This window comes from Vicugna pacos, chromosome 3 (genome assembly GCF_048564905.1).
Source record: "Vicugna pacos chromosome 3, VicPac4, whole genome shotgun sequence".
Lineage (NCBI taxonomy): Eukaryota > Metazoa > Chordata > Mammalia > Artiodactyla > Camelidae > Vicugna > Vicugna pacos.
In genome coordinates this window covers 70,996,695-71,017,610 of record NC_132989.1, presented here as the reverse complement: position 1 = coordinate 71,017,610, position 20,916 = coordinate 70,996,695, and the positions used below count along the sequence as shown (strand labels likewise).

At 39.2% G+C, this 20,916-nt stretch overlaps 2 protein-coding genes across 3 annotated transcripts in view; one reads left to right on the top strand and one right to left on the bottom strand.

The window, feature by feature from the left end:
• Positions 1–1,760, bottom strand: part of ANKRD31 (ankyrin repeat domain 31) — a 153,433-nt gene extending 151,673 nt beyond the window's left edge. The window contains exon 1 of the mRNA XM_072958492.1: positions 1,679–1,760. The gene's annotated coding sequence lies outside the window, so the exon portion shown is untranslated. The remainder of the gene's footprint in view (positions 1–1,678) is intronic.
• On the top strand, positions 58–19,756 carry HMGCR (3-hydroxy-3-methylglutaryl-CoA reductase). 2 transcript variants are annotated; one of them, XM_006197584.3, is made up of 20 exons: positions 58–158; positions 4,680–4,867; positions 5,449–5,560; positions 5,855–5,942; positions 7,285–7,369; positions 8,297–8,402; positions 11,036–11,142; positions 11,252–11,368; positions 11,786–11,946; positions 12,068–12,315; positions 12,430–12,608; positions 13,613–13,807; positions 14,172–14,330; positions 14,479–14,636; positions 15,646–15,751; positions 16,310–16,480; positions 16,800–16,940; positions 17,025–17,183; positions 17,614–17,768; positions 17,915–19,756. In XM_006197584.3, exons 2-20 carry the CDS (start codon positions 4,703–4,705, stop codon positions 17,967–17,969), a joined length of 2,667 nt encoding a protein of 888 aa, XP_006197646.1. In that variant the 5' UTR covers positions 58–158; positions 4,680–4,702; the 3' UTR covers positions 17,970–19,756. The 2 variants fall into 2 exon arrangements, with proteins under 2 accessions (XP_006197646.1, XP_072814600.1); XM_072958499.1 differs by having other exon boundaries at positions 73–185.
• Positions 19,757–20,916: the final 1,160 nt, after the last annotated feature.

The following is a 20,916-nucleotide window of genomic DNA, read 5'->3' as shown; positions in this document are numbered from 1 at the left end:
ATTGGCTAGACGATCGGACGATCCTTCCTTATTGGTCACAATCTCGCCGGGCTCCGAGCGTGCGTACAGCGAAGGTTCCTTCCGCTCCGCGTCTCCGTTGACTGGAGACGGGCGGAGCGCCGGCTCCGGGGGTCGGTGGCCTCTATTGAGATCTGGAGGTGAGGAGGGCGGTGGTCTGGACGGCGGTGAGTGGGAGCGGATTAGGGCCGTGTTGGTGGCGGTTCTCGAACTCTGCCCGGCTTGGGAAGGGGCAGCCGGCACTTCCTGCCGACCCGGGGGTGCTGCGCTGGCGGCTTTGCCCGGGGTGGCGCCCGATCCTGCTCGGACTGCGAGGAGACGTCCTTGAGGCGCCGCGGGCCGACAGGCGGCCCGCACCTATGCCGAGAGCCCGCGGGCCAGGCTGGGCCCGAGGGGCGGATGGAGGGCCGGCTTCTTTGGGGCTGCGGTCAATATCGGTGGACCGGCGGGGCGTTGCCGCGTTCGCTGGCCCTGTCCGAAGTCGACGGTGCTGGCCGCGCAGTTACGATCGTCGGGGCGGAAAGGGTGCCGGGCAGGGTGACCTCAGAGTCCCCTTGATTCGAGAAATGCTGGGGCGTTGGGGACAGTCCGGCCCGCAGCTCGGGGAGAGGACGCGAGAAGATCTGTCAGGTGCAGGCGTTCACGCCTGGGCTGTGCTGTTCGCACTGGGTACACGCCCAGGCTCTGCTGTTCGTCAGCACCTTTCTTAAAAGTGATGGGAAGATCTCCATAAATGCTGCTGACTGGCTCAGAGCCTAAAAGATCCGTGGATCTGCATAGATGCATTCGATTACTTCCAGGAGAAATGGACTGAGAGGATGCAGAGCCCAATGTAGAGATTCTCCCGACAACGTAAAGGATTCTTTTTTTTTTTTTTCTTTGCAAGGGTCGTAGCCTCCTTGGTGCCGATGTCCTTTTGTCCAAACTTTGTAGGTTGTTCAGAATTATTTAGTTTTGGTTAGGAAAACGGTACCTTGGAGGTTCAAAAAATAGAACAATTTCTGCGGTAGGAGGAGCTTGATGTACTTACATGGTCGTTTGAAATTCTTCAGGATTTGAGGACATGCCTTAGACTAGGTCCTGAAAAGTCATGGGAAACATTTATTTCCGGGCCATACTAAATAATAATGTATAAGTTCCGCATCACACAATGTAGAGAATGCATTTTTTGTTTGCTGTGAATTTATTGTTCTCTCCATGCAGTGAAAGACATTTTGTGACTTAGAGGTAATCTAGCAAAGACCTGGAGTGTACTTTGGGGATAGACTGAGTGGATTTTGTGGTAGTGTCTTTACAGAATTTATGATAAACTTGGCAGTAAAGACAAATGAGAGTTAGTAATATGAAGGTTAAAAAAATGTGTAGAGATTGTATCATTAACATACGAAACGTGTGTGTGGCGTGAGCATTTCCAGATGAAGTGTGTGTTCTTGTGTGTGCGTGTGTGCTCTTTTTATTCTTGTATGATCTAGCTTCTAGACGGTGGATAGATAACCACATCTGATCAGTATTTATTTAGGTTGAGGATGTGAAATTCCTGATATTTGAAATTTGATCATTTTCCCCCTACAAAAATAGCAGTTTCATATGGTTCAGTTGATACTCCCAGAGAACTTTGGGGCTCTGGCTATGTAAGTGAATAAAAAGATACATGACTTACAAAGAGGTGCTATGTCATAGAACTGGGTGTAGAATCCAGAAATCCTGATTTCCAGGGAGAATTTTTTTTTTCTAGGATTATTAGGTTGAGCAGCAGAATGCTAGATCCTGTTGGAATTAAAAATGACTCAGTATAAGATATGGTTCTTGCCTTCAAAGAAACAAAATGTACACAGTAATTAATTTGAGAGCAGTGTTAGATAGTGTATAATCAAATACGGAAATGTGTAGCTCAGGAAGAGTGCTGACTAGGAGGGAAGAATTAGAGTAAGATGCCAAAGCATCCTTTTCTGAAATTGGCCATAATAGGTGGTTTTTAGCATACTGGATTAGAGTTTGAGGATTCCATTTAATTTAAATTATCCATTTTTTTGAAAAGTCTTTGAAATGTTACAACACACTTCAGTCTGAATAAGCAAGGCATACATTGCCTATTTAACTTGATTTTTTTAAGCTAAAATTTATTTTTATTGCAGTGTGGTCTAAATACTGTCCTTTGAATTTGCGTAAGTTGTCCGGTAGCCTCCTAGTGCCACTTGTAATTGCTGAGGAAGTTGGAAGATTGGATTCTGTGGCATTTAAATGCTATGAATAATCACAAAGAAATGGGGAAGATGCTCATAAGAAATGAGATTGTATGCAATTATGGTTACTTTCGACACACCTTTGTACATTTGGTTACTTATTTTGTATTTCCAAATAGATGTTCTTAGTGTTTGGGAATGGTTCACAGGATCGTATGTAAATCTTTACCTGAATGTTGCAAGGGTGACTTTACACCTAGGAAAGAAATGCCCCAGAATTGACAATGCTACCATGAAGCTTTTGAGGGAAAACATAATGTCCCTATTATATAATTATGGGTTAATAATGCTAAACAAATTTATGATCAAATTGGGGTGCCTTCCTGCTAGCAGCTTAGATTTTTAATTCTACCAAATTAACTTTTAATAGTGAAGAATTCATTGACTGGATAAGGGAATATTCTAAGTTGAAGGCTTGTTGGGGAAGAAGTGTTAGAAATTTTGACCTAGTTTTGAAATGTTTTTAGTTAATTCATTTTCTGTAATATTGATGCTAGTTGATCCTTTAGACTAGTTTATAGGGTTTCATATTTTGTTTTTAAATATAAGAAAGTTATATGATAGAAGACCATCATGAAAATCTAGGCACTTAGGAGGCTTTTAATTGAAATGAAGTAGGTTTCAAATCTGAGATATGATTAATACTCTGATACTTTAAGTCCAAGTCCCTGCTAATTTAATAAAAAGTATTTTTGTTGTTGTTCATTTTCCAGGATAGTATAGAAAATATGGCCTCTCTGTCCCACCCTATCCCCCTTTAATATGTTCTCTCAAAGGAAGGGGAGTTATATCCATAACCTAGTGACTTAAAAGTCATGTTTAGGTCTGTTTCAAGACGTGTCAATAAAATGCATGCTACCATAGCTTAAGAATTTATTTTTAATTAAGTGGGTATTTGTTGAGCAACTGCTATATATGAGTGCAAGGCACTGAAGAATGAAATGAGTAATAAGACTCCAGGAGGAAGGTTGAAAAGGCGTGAATGAACACGGGCAGATGCATGCCACATTCCCACATCTCAGCCTTTTAAAATTGAGACAGTAAGAAATACATGTTTTGTTGAAAGCCACTACACACTCGTATGTATAGTTTCATGAAACATGTTTCAGGACATATCTACCCATACCACATGTCTTACCCACAGCTATTTTTTTTCTATTTTATTTTAAAATGGAGCATTTAAACTGGATTTTATGATAATTGCTCCAGTGAAGGGTTATGACCTGTGGTTTGGAAACCAGGTACCTGTTTGGCCTGGTGTGGCTGTGATGTAGGGAAGAGAGAAGACTGAGTGATGCAGTGAGAGGGGACGCTTAGTAATTGCCTTGGTTCCTAAAAGCTACTCTTATTTTTTTTTTTCTAACCCTTCAGATAGATTAATGCTTTCTCTTCCTTAATTTGTTGCCTTTTTATTTTCTCTCTTCAATAAATGAATCACTTTCTTAGTTATTACCCAAATGTAAGATTATTTGAATTCTTGATAATCTGTCAATCAGTGGACTTACTTTTGTAATCTGAATTTTAATTTATTTTTATGGATAATTAATATGCTTTATTGTGAGCATTAATTTTAGTTTAACAGGTAAGGTGTGCAAGTTCCTATATTAGAGATCAATGATTATATTACATTTTAAAAAAATCAGATTATCAGAATTATTATTTTTATTATTTAGCCAGCCAACGTGGGGAAGTCTAGTCAGGGTAGTCATTAGATCAAAATAACCAATGTTCTGCTGGGAAGTTTTGAATGCTGTGTGGGTCTACTTTGGCCAGCATCGTCTTATAGTATTGTTCCAGCATTTTTATTTTAGTAGCGGCTAAAGTTTAGGAAAAGACCTCCAGTGACAGCAACATTAGGAAGGTTTATTAAACATCATTTTGCTAGTGACATGCCTTTTGTTGTATGGAATGGAAAAAATGTAATGGACTCCTGCCCTTGAGGAGCTTTATAAACCAAGATGACTTACAGTAGATTGTCTGGTATTTACCTTGCGTAACTAGAATGTAGAGAATAAAGAGGATGCTTATATGCATTTGTCAGGGCAATCAGAAAATAAATGTGAATGGTTATTTCTCATTTTTGGTTTCTGCTTTGTTCTCCTTCACTCAGATAATATCAAGGGCTGAAGTATTTATTTGATTTGATCTTAAATGCTTGAATTCATATAACTGGTAAGAAATAGCTCCTTTTAAGTTGTTTGTTAGTGAATAATAGAGGATTTAAGTGTTGTAAGTAAAGAAGTAATAAGAGAGTTACTGAATTGTAACAGAATTATATGGAACACTAGCAAATAGTGTTACTCTTATGTACAAGACACTGCATACAAAAGCAGGGTTTACAATGCACTTTTCCTTAAAATCTTTTCCTAAAAATATAGTGAGCTGTATTCTAAGTATTTATACTTACATTCCTTCTAGGAGCCAAGGATTCTGTAGCCACAATGTTGTCAAGACTTTTCCGAATGCATGGCCTCTTTGTGGCCTCCCATCCCTGGGAAGTCATAGTGGGGACTGTGACACTGACCATCTGTATGATGTCCATGAACATGTTTACTGGTAACAATAAGATCTGTGGTTGGAATTATGAATGTCCAAAGTTTGAAGAGGTTTGTGAAATTAATTTGATATTAGCTAAATAAATTTTATTTTTATTTTTATTTTTTTTGTGGGTGGTGGGGGTAGTTAATTAGGTTTATTTATTTATTTTAATGGAGGTACTGGAGGTTGAACCCAGGACTTCATGCACGTTCAGTGTGCACTCTACCACTGAGCTATAACCATCTACTATTTTTAATTTCTAAAGAATGTCTCCTTTTAGAGACCATGTAATCAAGAAAAGGTATGAGTATAATTTTTATTTCAGTATTCATGAACTTACCTCACATTTTGATTTACTTACATAGTATGGAAATGCTCTGGAAGTACTTTACTTTTGCCTTTGCTATACAAATGAGTGTAATTGACTTTACTTGAAAAATAAAACTTTCGTAAGTGACTAACAGTGAAAAATTATTGGCTTAAACATTGGATTGTTTAAAAATTGGAGTTAATTATTGATTTGCATTTTAATATTTTATTTGACTTGTATTGTGCATACATTTACATGATCATGATGATGTAACCTAATGATGCATACAAAATAAAAATTCTTATTTTGATTGGGATTTTTTTCTCTCTCTCCCAATAGGATGTTTTGAGCAGTGACATTATTATTCTCACAATAACACGATGCATAGCAATCCTATATATTTACTTCCAGTTCCAGAATTTACGCCAACTTGGATCAAAATATATTTTGGGTAATCATTTTATACATTAACTTCTTTATGTGTTACCAAATTTTTGACTTGCTGTGGAAATACACCTGTTTGTTCAAATCACGTGTGTGGAAATGTGGGTATTGCTTAGAGTGTGCTGTATGCATTCAGTAGTTTCATTTCTTTTTACTGAGAGTTAGACATTCTGATATTTGAGCCTTTAATAATCTGGAGAAAATAGTATTATTTCTTTCATAATACTGTATGGGACTATATGTGGTTATGTGTGTAATAAAAGATGAAGTTTTTTCAGTTTGTTGAATTTTGTCGCTTTAGGTATTGCTGGCCTCTTCACAATTTTCTCAAGTTTCGTATTCAGTACAGTTGTCATTCATTTCTTAGATAAAGAATTGACAGGCTTGAAGTAAGTATTTAAATTATAAATATACTTTCTTTCAAAATATATCATTAAAAACTTTTCCTCTCCATGTTATAAAGTATTATAATATATAAATTGTCAAAAGTTTATAGAAAATATGGGAAAACTTCATGTAATCACTTGGCTAATTTTAATACCTGTTAACATTTTAGTATATATCCTTTCCCACTTTTTTTATACTTAAAGAAAAGTTCTGAGATCATACTCTATATATTGCTTTATAACGTTTATGCTTAGTAACATTTTATCAACATCTTTGCGTGTCTTTAATGCTAAACTAAATTATTTATAATAGCTGTCTAGTGTTTCCATGTATGAATATAATGTAGTTCATTTACTTAATCCTCTAGGTTGGATTGTTAGGTTATTAAATTTCTTCCAATAGTAACAACACTGTGATAAATGTCTTTGTAGCTAATTTTTTGTTCCTATGCATAGTCATTTTCTTAGGATACTTTCCTAGGAGTGAAACAGTAGCTGTGTAAGTTTTTAGGGCTTTTAAGGGCTATTATTGCCAATTTAGTCTCCAGAAAGGTTGTTTAGTTTATCCTTCCACGGGTAGTAAGTAATGAAAACAAAACAAAACTTAATACATATACTGGTTGCTATCTGAAAGTACAGCTTTCCTGTGAAACCTTTGTTAAGGGAAGAAGCAATTACCTAGGACACACCTCGCCAATGGATGCACACAGGGAGCTCACAGACACAGTTCTGAGCCCTGGCAGCTCGATGCTGAGGTGCTGAGCGCAGTTCCGGGCAGTGGCACTCTCACTCTTCCACTCCAGGTGTCCGCTGCCTCTGTAACGGCTCCCTGCAAAACAAACACCCAACACTATTTTCACTTTTTACTCTTTTCTGTAAAAGTGAAAATCCTCTTTGGATTTCTTTTGGTTGGCAAAGACGGGTACTAATGTAGGTCTTTCATAAAAGTAAAGTGGCATAAAGTGAACATTCAAAAAGTAGGGGATACCTGTATTTCCCCTTTTTTCCCCATGCTAATTGACAAGGACACATTTTTAACTTAAGGGTGATATTTTGCTATAAAATTATCAAAAGGTGTTTCTGTGTAAATATATTGACATTTTTAACATTAAAAATACTTTTAACAAATATTTTGAGCGAACTAATATATTTCGCTTTGAGGATATCAAAGGAGTAGAGGGTATAGCTTTTGGTCTGCAGAAAGTCACACATACCAGAGCTCAGAAGATATATGGGACAGGGGAAAGTTTTGTTTTAGAAAGCAATTTTTAAGTGATATTTTTTTCTTCTGTTAAGTATACCTGATCGTCTTGTCTTCTTTCTTTCTTTTTTTTTTTTCCTCCAGTGAAGCTTTGCCCTTTTTCCTACTTTTGATTGACCTTTCCAGAGCAAGTGCTCTAGCAAAGTTTGCCCTCAGTTCCAACTCACAGGTATTATTTATAAGATGTGAATGTTACTGGTATTCTTTCTTCCAGATTGTTTACATTAATAGGGGGGATTGATAGAATTTCTTCATAATCCAAGATTCAGGAATTTCCCACAGTTTTAATTGTCAAGCCCTAACATTGGTCTTCCTAAGTACCCCAGGAACTGTCCCATTTGTGTAAGGACTCAGTTGTAATTTCACAGCGTCTAGAATTTGGAATCTTCCCCATTTTCCTTTTTGAAGGTTTCAGAATTTAAGGTAATATGTCTTTTGGATAAATCAGAGTATCTCTCTAGTGAAAAATACCAGAGAACAGACAGGATCTAATGGGAAAATCTCAAGGTAGATTGATTTCTAAACCCCTTGAATTAACACTAGCATTATTCCCCATCTAAAGTTTTATCTTGGTGTGTTCATTATTCACTTTAAAGAACCGAACATTTTGAATACTACTCCGAGTATCTGAGTATAATATATCATATACTTCTGCCCTGATTATGTTTTTGATAAATGTTTATGATCATTTGAGCATTTTGATAAGGATGTGATTTAGGTTTCATAATAGTAACATGATCTTAAAAAATTTGCAACTAAGAACTTCTGTCATTGGTAGCCAAACTATAAAATGTTGTACATTTAACTACGTGGGATTTAAATGGCAGAATTAATGCACTACCTCAAAGGAATCTCCCTAAGAAGTATCTCGTTCAGTGGACAGAGAAAGCAGGGCCCTGTATACATGCTTTTTTTTTTTTTCAGTCCTCTATATTATTAGCATGCTTTGTATCTGGAATGCCTGTTAATCTTACCATATTGCATATTTTATTCTTGATATAGTAAAACAGATTTAGTAGAAGCCCTAGGATGCTCTCTAACATTTTTAAAAAGCATTTTATGCCTTACCCTCATTGATATGTTTGGTGTGTTCTAGGATGAAGTAAGGGAAAATATTGCTCGTGGAATGGCAATTTTAGGTCCCACATTCACCCTCGATGCTCTTGTGGAATGTCTTGTGATTGGAGTTGGTACCATGTCAGGTTTGTAAGCAGTTTTTAATATATTTTAAAATAAGTTTGTAGATGAACAGAAAAAAGAACATAATAGATTATATCAATTATTCTTAAATTCTGGCTTTTAAAAGTCTGACATTACTCTTACAATTTTTTAATTGTATGAATTTGTGGGTATATCTGATCTGACTTTATGTCTGTCTGCTTAAGTGAAAACTTAGTAGGTTACTGATTTATTTTCACTCTTGCCATCTTTTTTTCCTGCGCTCCACTTTTTTGATGACTTGATGATGTTTTTGTTTGATTTTTAACCAGCATTGTATTCCAGGCTCATTTGGAAAGCACATTCCAGCGCCTGCTGTTGCTTAGGGTAAATTAGGGACTTGGTTCCATGTTATGTAGGAGGCATTGCAGAAGTCAGGAGTGGGACAGATCTAAGTTGGATCCACGTAATAGATTGGTTAGGAAGATTTAATCAGACACTATGCAGTTCATCTTAGCGTGTACCCAGCATTGACGTCAACACATAGGTTTCTTCATCCTTATTGGATAGTAGAGAATTTCATGTTAAATATCAAACATAGGACTCCATTATATAGGACAAAATTATGGCCTCATGTGGAAATTTGCCAGAATGAATATATCATGCTATTGTCAAGGCTTCCCAGTCAACTAAGACTAGATTTTATGGCTTTCTCATGGAGGCCGCACTTAGTTAACTACTGTTCTAGCATATTGCCTAGTACCTTACTGCCCTCAGAGTAAGGATTTCTTTCAGAAGTAAATTACTTAACTTTTAAGAGAATAGTTGGCTGTTGGTATTAGTTGAGGTCTCTTCGCTAGGTAGTGTGTTAAATACGGAATGTTTCTTCTGACTTTCTGAGGGTGAACTTATTATTTATTCAATTATTTAGCCTGTCGTTCAAAACTTGTTTAACAAATAAGATTTTTTACAATTATTTTAATGTACATTTCTAAAAATCTACTCTTTTGGGGTGTAGTTTTGAGTTTGGACAAAGATGTAGTCATGTAACTGCCACCACAATCAAGAAGAGTGCTTTTGACCAGGTGAAAATATACCTGTGTGGTTTTATTCAAGCAGAACAGCATACATGAAGAGAGGATTAGCTAGGAACTGGTGATGGGCCATGAAACCAAGGATTCTTCATTTGAAACTGATTTGGAAAGCAGTGAAGACTGATGTGGAAAGTGGGGTGATGAGTTTGGTCATAAAAGTTCAGAGCAGTGGACAAGGAAGTAATTAGATTGGTCATTGGTGAACCAGCTAGGAGACATTTATAGGTGTATGGAAATGGTAAAATTAGGGATTTGACTTAGGGTAGAATAAAAGAACAGATTTAACACATATGAACTAGAAAGTAACTCTTTGGAAAGCCAGTGAACAAAGAAAAAAGTCTTCCAAGTCTTCTTGGAAGTATGTAGATTGGTGCTGTCTCCTTGTAGTAACAGTGGCACAGAGAGAATGTTTCTGGACAGGAAGGAAGAATGCCTATAGGACACGTGACAACAGCAGTAGTTACAGAGGGAAAGAGGAGACAGCAGGTGGTAAAAGCAGTGGTCAAGTACAGTTTCCTTAGTCTCACCTTTGAAAAGGTTCTATTTGGCTACTATTTAGGTACAGGTTATTCATAATGCTTTTGTCATTGTAATTTTCTATTCTCTTGAATTTCTGCACATGAGAGTAATTACTGTTGAATTTTTTAAAAATATATGTGCTTTTTTCTATTATTTAGTTAAATGGTCTATTACAATTAAGAAAATAAAATACAATGATGAGTTTTTTGTGTTATTACAGTTAGCAGTTTTTATAGGAAAAGGCAGTCAATTTTTATTTATATTTTAAAACATTTTTGTATTTAATGAGTGACGTCAGAAATATGTTTTATATTCAAGTTTCTTTGTAAAGTGAGGGAGTAGGATTTGGTTATCTAATCTTTTTCCAACTCTATAATTCTGTTCCCTTCTATTTGAGAAGAATACCAAATGATACCTTAAACATTTCATAGTGGAACATTTGTTAATTTTGGATCTTGGGTTGCTTTTTTGCATTATATCATTTTTTAAAACAGATCAAGTGAAATGAAGCAAAATTGTAAGAACATCAGTGAACACCACAGAGGTTATATTGAACTTAGAGTTCGGTAGTACACGTCAGGTAAAATATTTATCACACTCCTATATCGGGAAAGGCATAACTGGCAGTGTGTTTTGTACAAAAAGTCCTTGGTCCACAGGTGACTTGCTCTCATGGTAATGAGTGGGGTTGGAGCAATAGTGTAACTGTGGGGGGCTTGCTCCCTTAGAGGAGCATCTCCTTGATGTCCTGTCTCAAAACGGCACTACCATTTGATAAACGGGGATGACCAAATGGGTATTAACACTGCTGGGCCTGGCTTTGTGATGTAGGGGACACTGGAGAGGACAGGGTCTCTGATCTTGAGGGAGTCATTCCTGTGCACCCTCAGGTTTCACAGCACCTCTGAGCTCCTAATTCTTTTTCTGAGTAGATGGCAAAGAGCCTAATATACTAATGCTTTCGTGTGTTTGTCTATCTGTAGGAAGAGTCCCTGTGATGTATGCAGCATCTCACATACTCAGACTCTTTTGCTGGCTCATATGTTTAATTCTTCTCTCACCAGGGGTGCGGCAACTTGAAATAATGTGCTGCTTTGGCTGCATGTCGGTTCTCGCCAACTACTTCGTGTTCATGACTTTCTTCCCAGCTTGTGTGTCCTTGGTTTTAGAGGTAAGAGCGGTTCTTGCTAATGGCCTTAGTGGAAGAGTAATATTTCTCATTATATTAATTCACCAAATAAAATCGCCACCTTCTAATGTCACACTGACTTCCTTTGCAGCTTTCTCGGGAAAGCCGTGAGGGGCGTCCAATTTGGCAGCTCAGCCATTTTGCCCGAGTTTTAGAAGAAGAAGAAAATAAACCAAATCCTGTTACTCAGAGGGTTAAGATGATTATGGTAATCACACAGTTTTCTTCTCCCTTCAGTATCTTCGTTCCAGGGTCACATTCTGCTTTTTAATTTTTTTCCTTCTTATCTTTCTATAATTTTTGACTCCTTCACTGATGTTCTTCTTCCTTTTTTTCCCCCTTAACTTTGTTCTCATTTCTTTGAGGCCCCTAGTCTTCTCTCCACCCTGAGTAGATTTTTCAAGTTCCTCTACTTTCTCTCTCTGAAAACCTGTTCTTCGGAGGCTTTCGGCAGCCTAGTGGGGCCGGGCCTTGATTCAGTCACATAGCAACCCTGGGCCTTGCTTTTCATGGAAAGGGGAGGCCATGGAAGGGAAACAGTGTTTGGTGATCCAGTTCCTAAGGATAGAAGTTTAGGTTCCATTGATAACGCAGAGGATACATAATTTTTTAATTTTTATTTCAGTCTCTAGGTTTGGTTCTTGTTCACGCTCACAGTCGCTGGATAGCTGATCCTTCTCCTCAAAACAGTACAGCAGACAATTCCAAGGTTTCTTTAGGACTGGATGAAAATGTGTCCAAGAGAATTGAACCAAGTGTTTCCCTCTGGCAATTTTATCTCTCGAAGTAAGTTCCCTGAGACCTGCTTTGCTGTGTATGAATCATAGCTCTCTGTGCTGCTGAAAGTTGAGGTTGTACCTTTTACATTTCTGGGTAATAACACTGTAATTTGCTTTCTTTTATTTAGAATGATCAGCATGGATATTGAACAAGTTATTACCCTAAGTTTAGCTCTCCTTTTGGCTGTCAAGTACATCTTCTTTGAACAAGCAGAAACAGAATCTACACTTTCATTAAAAAACCCTATCACATCTCCTGTAGTGACCCAAAAGAAAGTCACAGGTGACTGTTGTAGACGTGAACCTCTGCTGGTCAGAAATGACCAGAAACTCCATGCGGTGGAGGAGGAGCCCAGGACAAACAGAGAAAGAAAAGGTGATTTCTTATCTTCTTCATTTTCCATTCTTCCAACGTTGATTTGTTGAGAAGTTGAGTCTTCTTTCAAACTCAAGGTCAGTGTTGTAAGATTTCTTTTGATCTCTTGAACAGCTGAGGTTATAAAACCCTTAGTGGCAGAAACTGACACCTCAAACAGAGCTACGTTTGTGGTCGGTAACTCCTCCTTACTCGATACTTCACTGGATGTAGAGACACAGGAACCTGAAATTGAACTCCCTACGGAGCCTCGGCCTAATGAAGAATGTCTGCAGATACTTGGAAATGCAGAGGTGAGAAAATCACGTCAGCTCAGGCTTGGTATCTTTCTTGAGGAAAGGAGCTTTTTTAGTAAAGGAAGGAAGGAAGTTGCAGCATTCAAGTACCTACTAAGTTCTAGGCACCATGTTGCATGGTTTACTGGTCTTATTTATTCCCTACAACCTTGTAAGATAGGCAGAATTACCTCCTTTTTTTCAGATGAAGAAAACGGAGGCTCCAGGAAGGTTAAGTATGTCCCACAGTAACACACGTAGGAATGGTAAAGCCGGGGTCAGGAGTCCAAGATGTGCTGACTCAGTCAGTACTTCTGCTTTACTGAAGAGGTGAGCAGCTGCTGTGTTCTCACCAGTGCATTAAGGCCTAGGAAAGCTTGAACACAGAAATGACCTTCAGAGGTAGAAGAAGGGTGGTTTCTGTTTGTTTCACAGTAAGTTTGATGCCTGTGAGGAGGCTCGTCTGCCTCTCTGACATTCGAACGGGGTGTCCTGCCTATGTGACCACGTGAGCCCGCGTGTGCTCTAATGTGACCCTTGTGTCCCGTCCATATCTGCTTTCTCTGGTTCGTTCTTAATTTATGCGCACGTGAGTGAGAGATTGTTTTTGTTTCTCTCCACCACTTTCCTTTCCCTCATTCCTCTTAACACGTGTACTGATACCTCAACTGTCTTGCTGTTAACAGAACTTCTAGGGTGGCTGTCATCATCTTAATTCTGGATTTTTTTTTTCCTATGAACCTCACTTGCAAAATTTAGTGTTTTGGTCTTACCATTGTTTAGTTTTCACATTTTTATAGAGAATTTACTTTCATTTTGATGTTCTTACTTTACGCAAATCATCTCCTTTAGAAGGCAAAATTCCTTTGGGTTTGTCTCTTAAAGTACTTGTGTTTCACTTCTGTTGAGAGCACTGTTTGTATTGAACGGTTTATTTATCATGAATAGTATGAGAAACGGTCTTCAAGTCTTCTGTCTTCTCCCTCTCTCAACCCCCTTCCATTTTTTTTTCGTTTCTTTAGAAAGGTGCAAAATTCCTTAGTGATGCTGAGATCATCCAGTTAGTCAATGCTAAGCATATCCCAGCTTACAAATTGGAAACTTTGATGGAAACCCATGAACGAGGTGTATCTATTCGCCGACAGTTACTTTCCAAAAAACTTCCAGAGCCTTCTTCTCTCCAGTATCTACCTTACAGGGACTATAATTACTCCTTGGTAAGTTATTTTTTGATTTGAGCAAGTTTGCTTTGTAGCTTTAATCTTTAGGGTTTTTTCTGGTTTTTTTTTCTTGTGGTGGTTTTAGTCTTTTTCTTGACTCATCTATTACACATACATAGTTTTATAAAACATTTTCCTTTTTAAATCACTTTACTGTAATTTTGTAATTTGCTTATGACATAGGTGATGAAAATTTAAAACTTTTCCTAGTGTTATTTATAGTCATTATTCAAGATTTTAGTATTTTCAAAAGTTTGGTTGAAAAATACACTAAAGGATTAAGTTTGAAGAGTGTTATTAATGACAGGGGCTGTATATTTGCTATGTAGATTTTCACTTGGTGCCTGACTTTACCTTTTAGGTGATGGGAGCTTGTTGTGAGAATGTTATTGGATATATGCCCATCCCTGTTGGAGTGGCAGGACCTCTGTGCCTCGATGGAAAAGAATTTCAGGTTCCGATGGCAACAACAGAAGGCTGCCTGGTGGCCAGCACTAACAGAGGCTGCAGAGCGATAGGTGTAAGTTGACGTTTCTGTATTTGCCTGTTTTATGATACACGTTAGGCCAGGCAGTGAGAAGAGGTTTGGGGGCGTTCAAGGACTCCTTTTGGGACCAGCAGAACTGTTCTCAGGGTTAACGTGTGCTTTTGTAACATACTCCACACAGCTTGGTGGAGGTGCCAGCAGCCGAGTCCTTGCAGACGGGATGACCCGTGGCCCAGTGGTGCGTCTTCCCCGTGCTTGTGACTCTGCAGAAGTGAAGGCCTGGCTCGAGACACCTGAAGGGTTCTCAGTGATAAAGGAGGCATTCGACAGCACCAGCAGGCACGTGTTGGGGGGAGTTATATGCATTTATGCTTATTTCAGAACCAGTGCCATCTTCTGGGATGGGCAAACGTAAACTGTTAACAATACTGCCTGCTTAAGATGACATAACACAGTATCAACTTTAAATCCATTCATTCTGAATGAGTAATATGATTGTGTGGTTGTCATGGGGGTAGCAGAATGCTGATATAAATGCATCCCTCCATGGAGATTAATTAGAAAAAAATAGTGTGAGCTGGTAAATTTGTGTTTTGGTTTTTATAAGGCTCACTTTGATTTGGCTGTAACTTTGCCCTGGAGGAGTTTTGACCTAGAATTGCCCTCGGGCGGAATGGGAGAAAAAGATTTTCCAAGCAGGATAGAAGTGAATGTTAGTATAGTAGATTTACTTTGAATATAGAAAATTAAATTTATAAAGAAGTATAATCAATACAAATGAGAACCCCAGCGTAGTTCAAGCTTATATGCTTGGGTTTGTTTTGGGTTTTTTTTGACTTTTAATTTATGATAAAATGACGTCTGCAGCCCTCTCTTCTTGCAGCATGTAAGAATGAGACAGACAAGAAATAGATAAGATGCCAGGAGTTTGATACTGAATTGTAGAAAGACATTATAAACAACCTGTGTAAGAGTACACACTTTGAAATGTAAAGCTTTTGAATACTATTTTTCTGAATTATTTAACACATTTTAGGAAGCACTTCCCTGGTATTTATTATATGGGATCCCATTACAGAAAACAGCAGAATGCTTTGACTGGGGAAGTGCCTTGTTTTGTTACCCTACCAGTCATTCAATAAAGCAACCTTAAGATTAAAAAAAGGAAAAATAAGGATGAGACAGAGTTGGAGTGGTATTCTAATATAATGTCTAGTTGAAGGAGAAAATATATTTAATAAGTAATCTCCATGAGCTTTATCTTATATGTAAAATGAACCAACTAAACTAGATTTTAAGATACCTGGTTTCTTAAAAAATTAAAAATCTTTCCTTCTTTTGTTTACAGATTTGCACGTCTACAGAAACTTCATATGAGTGTGGCTGGACGCAACCTTTACATCCGTTTCCAGTCCAAGTCAGGTGATGCCATGGGGATGAACATGATTTCGAAGGTGAGCATGGATGGACTGTAACACAACTAGCAGGAGGGCTTGTCCCAGGAGCAAGGACTAGACTCTCTTTACTTGATGCCCTTCTGTACTTTGAATTTTGTACCATGTACATATACTACTTAAAGAGTTAATTGTAAGATTTTGATTGAAAGGTAAATCCTGATTCTGTAACTCATGTTATATACATCAGGCATTTGTTAATTGGTGCTGTTTATATTTGATATATTTCATTTAACTTTATTATATTCTTACTGAGTATATGTTAATGGGCTCATTATATTCTCATCATTCTATTCATCAGTGACTACAAAGAACTTCATTTTCCTATGTAGAAAGAAACATTAGGAATCTATACTTGGCTTAGAAATTAGGCACTGTGATGGTTAATAAGACAGCTGTTACTTTTGAGCTCAGTTTCTTTGAAGTATAGTAATTGTACTTAGGACTATTATCGTAGTTGGAAGTACTAGTATTACTAGATACAAATAAAGCCTCTGATCTATAACTAACCTTGTGTGTTTTAATGTAGTTTTGTTGTTTCGTTTTGTTTTTTAACAGGGTACAGAGAAAGCACTTTCGAAACTTCACGAGTATTTCCCTGAAATGCAGATTCTAGCAGTTAGTGGTAACTACTGCACGGACAAGAAACCTGCTGCTATAAATTGGATAGAGGGAAGAGGGAAGTCTGTGGTTTGTGAAGCTGTCATTCCAGCCAAGGTTGTCAGAGAAGTGAGTAATTAGATGAACATTTTATTTTGTTACTCTTTCATTGGACTGAAAAACTGGGCAAAGGAATATTAACATTCTAAGTAAAGCTGAATGTGTGGGCACATGTCTTATGTTAAAGATGACCATTCTCATCACATCTTGCCCCTCTGTGTAGCATTCACAGGAACAAACTTTACTGAGGCTCCTGTTATTGAGGACAGGGCTTACATGGAGCCACATCTAAACTCTTGTTTTCTGGAGGTATAGAGAGTAGATCTGGGTAACCCACTCCTGGATCCTCTGGGCAAAGACGTAAAATGTGTACGACTCTGTTTTCTAGGTGTTAAAGACCAGTACAGAAGCAATGATTGAGGTCAACATTAATAAAAACCTGGTGGGCTCGGCCATGGCTGGGAGTCTCGGCGGCTACAATGCCCACGCAGCGAACATCGTAACCGCCATCTACATCGCCTGTGGACAGGTGAGGCCTCCTGCCTCCGCCTCTCTTGTTTTCCATCGTTCTCAGGGAGGGAAGTTTCATATTTCTCCTTTTTATTCTTTTCAGGATGCAGCACAGAATGTTGGGAGCTCAAACTGTATCACTTTAATGGAAGCAAGTGGTCCCACAAATGAAGACTTGTACATCAGCTGCACCATGCCATCTATAGAAATAGGAACTGTGGGTGGTGGGACCAACCTGCTCCCCCAGCAAGCCTGTTTGCAGGTAAGACACACTGGGCCCCGACCCCAGGGACCACAAGCCTAGTTCTGACTCACTGGGATTCTCTTGTGTTTCTACTTGATACCACCTGTCACTCACCTCTGTATTTTAGCTGGTCTTTTTATCCTCCTGTTTCCCACTGGCCTAATCCAGTGTGCCCAGGCAAGCACGTTCAGGCACAGGTTTAGTAAACTGAGAAAGCAGATTGAGAGAATAAATGACTGCACCTGCTCCGATAAGTGCACTCCAGCCAGGCTGTGGGTTTTCGCTAACCGCGGTCGGCACTGGCTGTCAGATCTTGGAGATGCAGTACTTCAGTGGAGTGCAGCTCTATTCTGATGCCAGTGTAGTTGCCCTCATTTCAGTTGGTTGAGTAGGGAGTTGTTGCCGTGACTTTAAGGGTGAGTCGTGCTGTGTCTGTCCCCGGCCACAGATGCTGGGCGTCCAAGGAGCGTGCAAAGACAATCCCGGGGAGAACGCCCGGCAGCTTGCCCGAATCGTGTGCGGTACGGTGATGGCTGGGGAACTGTCGCTGATGGCAGCACTGGCAGCAGGACATCTTGTCAGAAGTCACATGATTCACAACAGGTGAGACTTAGAGATTTATTTAACATGTCTTCCCTGTACTTAAAATATGCAGCATAAAACCCTACTTCTCAGATACAGGAATAGTCCCAGCTTAACCTGTGTTCTTGATACTTTGTATATCTCAACTTTGTCTTTTTCTGCCACAGGTCAAAGATAAATTTACAAGACCTGCAAGGAACCTGCACGAAGAAGGCAGCTTGAATGGCCTGACCGCTGTGAACTGCAACACGGGCCTTGGGTTCTAAAGGACTAACATAAAATCTGTGAATTAGAAAGCTCAGTGCGGTGTCTTGTTGAGGATGAATAGACATGATCAGTGAGACGACTCCTTGGTTTCTGGCTCTTTCAGAAAGTCTAAGGTTCTCCTTTCCATACAGATTCCTCGGATCTGAAAACAGTTTACATGCTTCACATGCTGTGCTCTTTGGAGAAATCTCAACATGGATGCTGCGCCTTTAAAGCATCACAGATGGTAATCTGCAGCACACTTCTGAAAGAATGCAGCTGGAAAACAGTGTTTTCTTTTGATGAAATTCACGGAGTTCATGGTGATCAGTGTGAGATTAAACCCTCCTCCTGTCCACACCTTACTGCCCCAACCTGATTGAAAATGGATTTTTAAATTATATTGTAGCTGACACAACTCCTGATTTCATAGTTAATTTATTAAGTCTGGGTTGTAGAACTTTAAGAGATAAGAGCTAAGTTTATTTTTTGTACACTAATACTTCATTTGGTGCTGCTCTGTTTTGAGTTTTGTGGGGGATAGCCGATACGATTCTTCAGAAGGGGACCTGCTTTCTTCAAGGGAAAAATTACTCTTATTCCCAAATTATGGAATAAAGTGCTAAGCAGTGCTAAATAGTTCTCTTTCAAGAAAACAAATCACTGCATTTATCTCTGCAGGCTGTTTGTTCAGAGAGGACTCTTGTCTAAATGTAAATGTTTGTCTCGATTGGCTGTAGCATGCCTTTCAGCATATAAGGCTTTAAGAAACAGAGTTTTGTGCTCTGTATTAAAGATACAAGAGCACTTGATGTTGCTAGACAAAGGTGGCTCTGTTTATCACTGACATACAAGTCTGTGACCTCTCTCCAAACTCAGGAGGGAAAACACAAGTTTGGAAGAAAATTACCATTTCTGGAAGCCAATTTTAATTTCTTAAATGACACTTAAATTTATTTAGCTGAAAAATCTAGGTAGCTTTTTGTAAAGAACTCTATCAAATCTGTATATGTTGTAATAAAGCTTCTTGTGCTAGGAGTTTATTGAAAGTGTTCAAGAAATAAGTAAAAGTCAACTGATAAACTGGTACAACACTTTAAGCTTGGGCCGGAGAAGACGGTGGTCTTTAATGGTGTCCAGGGAACCCCTGCTTACTTTTGAGCCTCACGAACGGGAAAGTCAGCTCTCAGAGCCAGTGGAGGCGCCGCGTGAATGGCCGTGGAAGGAGCGTCCCTCGTCCCGTGGCCAGGAGGTCGGTGACGGAAACATTCATGCAGGGCTCTTGGATGGACCCGTAAGAGCTTCCTCAGGGGGGTCAGCAGAGTTGTTGAATCTTACTTGTTTTTAATGTACAACTTTTGTATAAATAATAAAGAACTCCTTATTTTGTATTACATCTAATGCTTCAAGTGTTGGTCTCGGAAAGCTGATGGCTCACGTAGAAGACAGACTCAGAAACATTCCAGTCACGCGTGGCAGCATGGGGAGCCGCTGAGCGATTGCGTCTGTGGTATTACTGGGGACGATTGACCTTTTCTGTTGTATGTAAAGTTTAAATTGCTTCTGTTGTGACTTTGCAGCCAGTGACTTCTTCTTTCTCTGATTTTGTTCATGGAAGTGGCAGTGCAAAATGTGTCGAGTCTTAATTTTGGTGACTGTAATCAATATCATCTTGCTAAACTAATGTTTTGTAAAATTGCTAAATTGTATAAATCTTGTTATACTTTTTTTCCAGTTCCAGTAAATTATGAAAAGGAAGTTAATACTGATAAGTGTAAGCAGTAACCTTTTTTATTTGGATTAACCATAGGCCTGAGACCTGGAAGCTTTTAAAGTCTGGCCGGAGTGGTAACCTGAAATTCACACGAGGTGTCCCATGACCATTGGCCAGTCTCCATTGGTGTCTTCAGCCCTACAGCGGGAACGGCAGACCATGTTATATATGCATTAAAACTAGCTTCCTTATACTTAGAGTTTGAGTAGTTCAGATTTATCGTCTCAGCCAGAAAACTGCTGAATATTGGGGTGTGACAGTTGTGAGGAAGAGGCCATGACGACTGGACAGCCAAAGCCACTGCAGGCGTGCACTTAAGCTGTACCAGCAGAATCGGAGAGTATAGCTTAGTGTAGCCGAGAGTGGCCTCTTTAAAAGCTGATTCCCATTTACCGGCAGTTACTGACTACTTCTGCTATAGGGAGAGGTGAACAGGTGTGTATGAGCCACTAAAAACCAAGGCCCAGATACTGGAAAGTCATTTTGAATTTTTCTCCCCACATGCCCTGTGATCACTTGTCTGGTTGCCCCCTCGAGAGCAGGGCAGGCTGGGCAGGAAACGGGAGTTCCCTTGGGGGATGTGATGACCAGTGAGGTGCTTGGGGCCAGAGGATCTTCCTCATCTCAGGAGAGAGTTAAATCCAAAAAGAACATCTCAACACTGAAGGGTCTGAGCCCAAACAAGAGGACAGAACAGCAAAACACATCAATACAAATCCACTGTGTACAGAAAGTTGAAGTAAGAGTTGTAAGTTCATAAAATTTTTTTTTTCAAGACCAATGTCTCAAGCTATCCTCCTCTTTTTCTGGAAATGGCTTGAATTTATTAAGAATGAACTTTGCCCAGTTAGCAAAAATGACGGATAACACGTACACTGGAAGCCAAGAGAAGATGGCAAATGAGCTAGTTATAATTGGGCTTTTAACAGATGCCCTTTTCAGTGTGATGTGCGTGGAACTCCTCCCCTCCTCATGCACAAACACTATTCTTTTCCTCCTGAGCACATCTGGAGCTCTGGGCACTCATACGTCAGGATGTGAGACAGTTTCAAACAGTTGTTCCTTCAGGCCAATGGAAGAGCCTTGTGCCACCAGGTAGAGTTAGGAGGCAGAACACGGAAGTGCTCTGGTCCAGCCGTCCTCCAACTT

Excerpts from the sequence above, each read along its gene's own strand:
- HMGCR (XM_006197584.3), top strand. The coding sequence starts at position 4,703 with ATGTTGTCAAGACTTTTCCGAATGCATGGCCTCTTTGTGGCCTCCCAT. Across the intron at positions 8,403-11,035 it reads TGGAGTTGGTACCATGTCAG|GGGTGCGGCAACTTGAAATA; the intron begins GTTTGTAAGCAG and ends TTCTCTCACCAG. Across the intron at positions 15,752-16,309 it reads GGATGAACATGATTTCGAAG|GGTACAGAGAAAGCACTTTC; the intron begins GTGAGCATGGAT and ends GTTTTTTAACAG.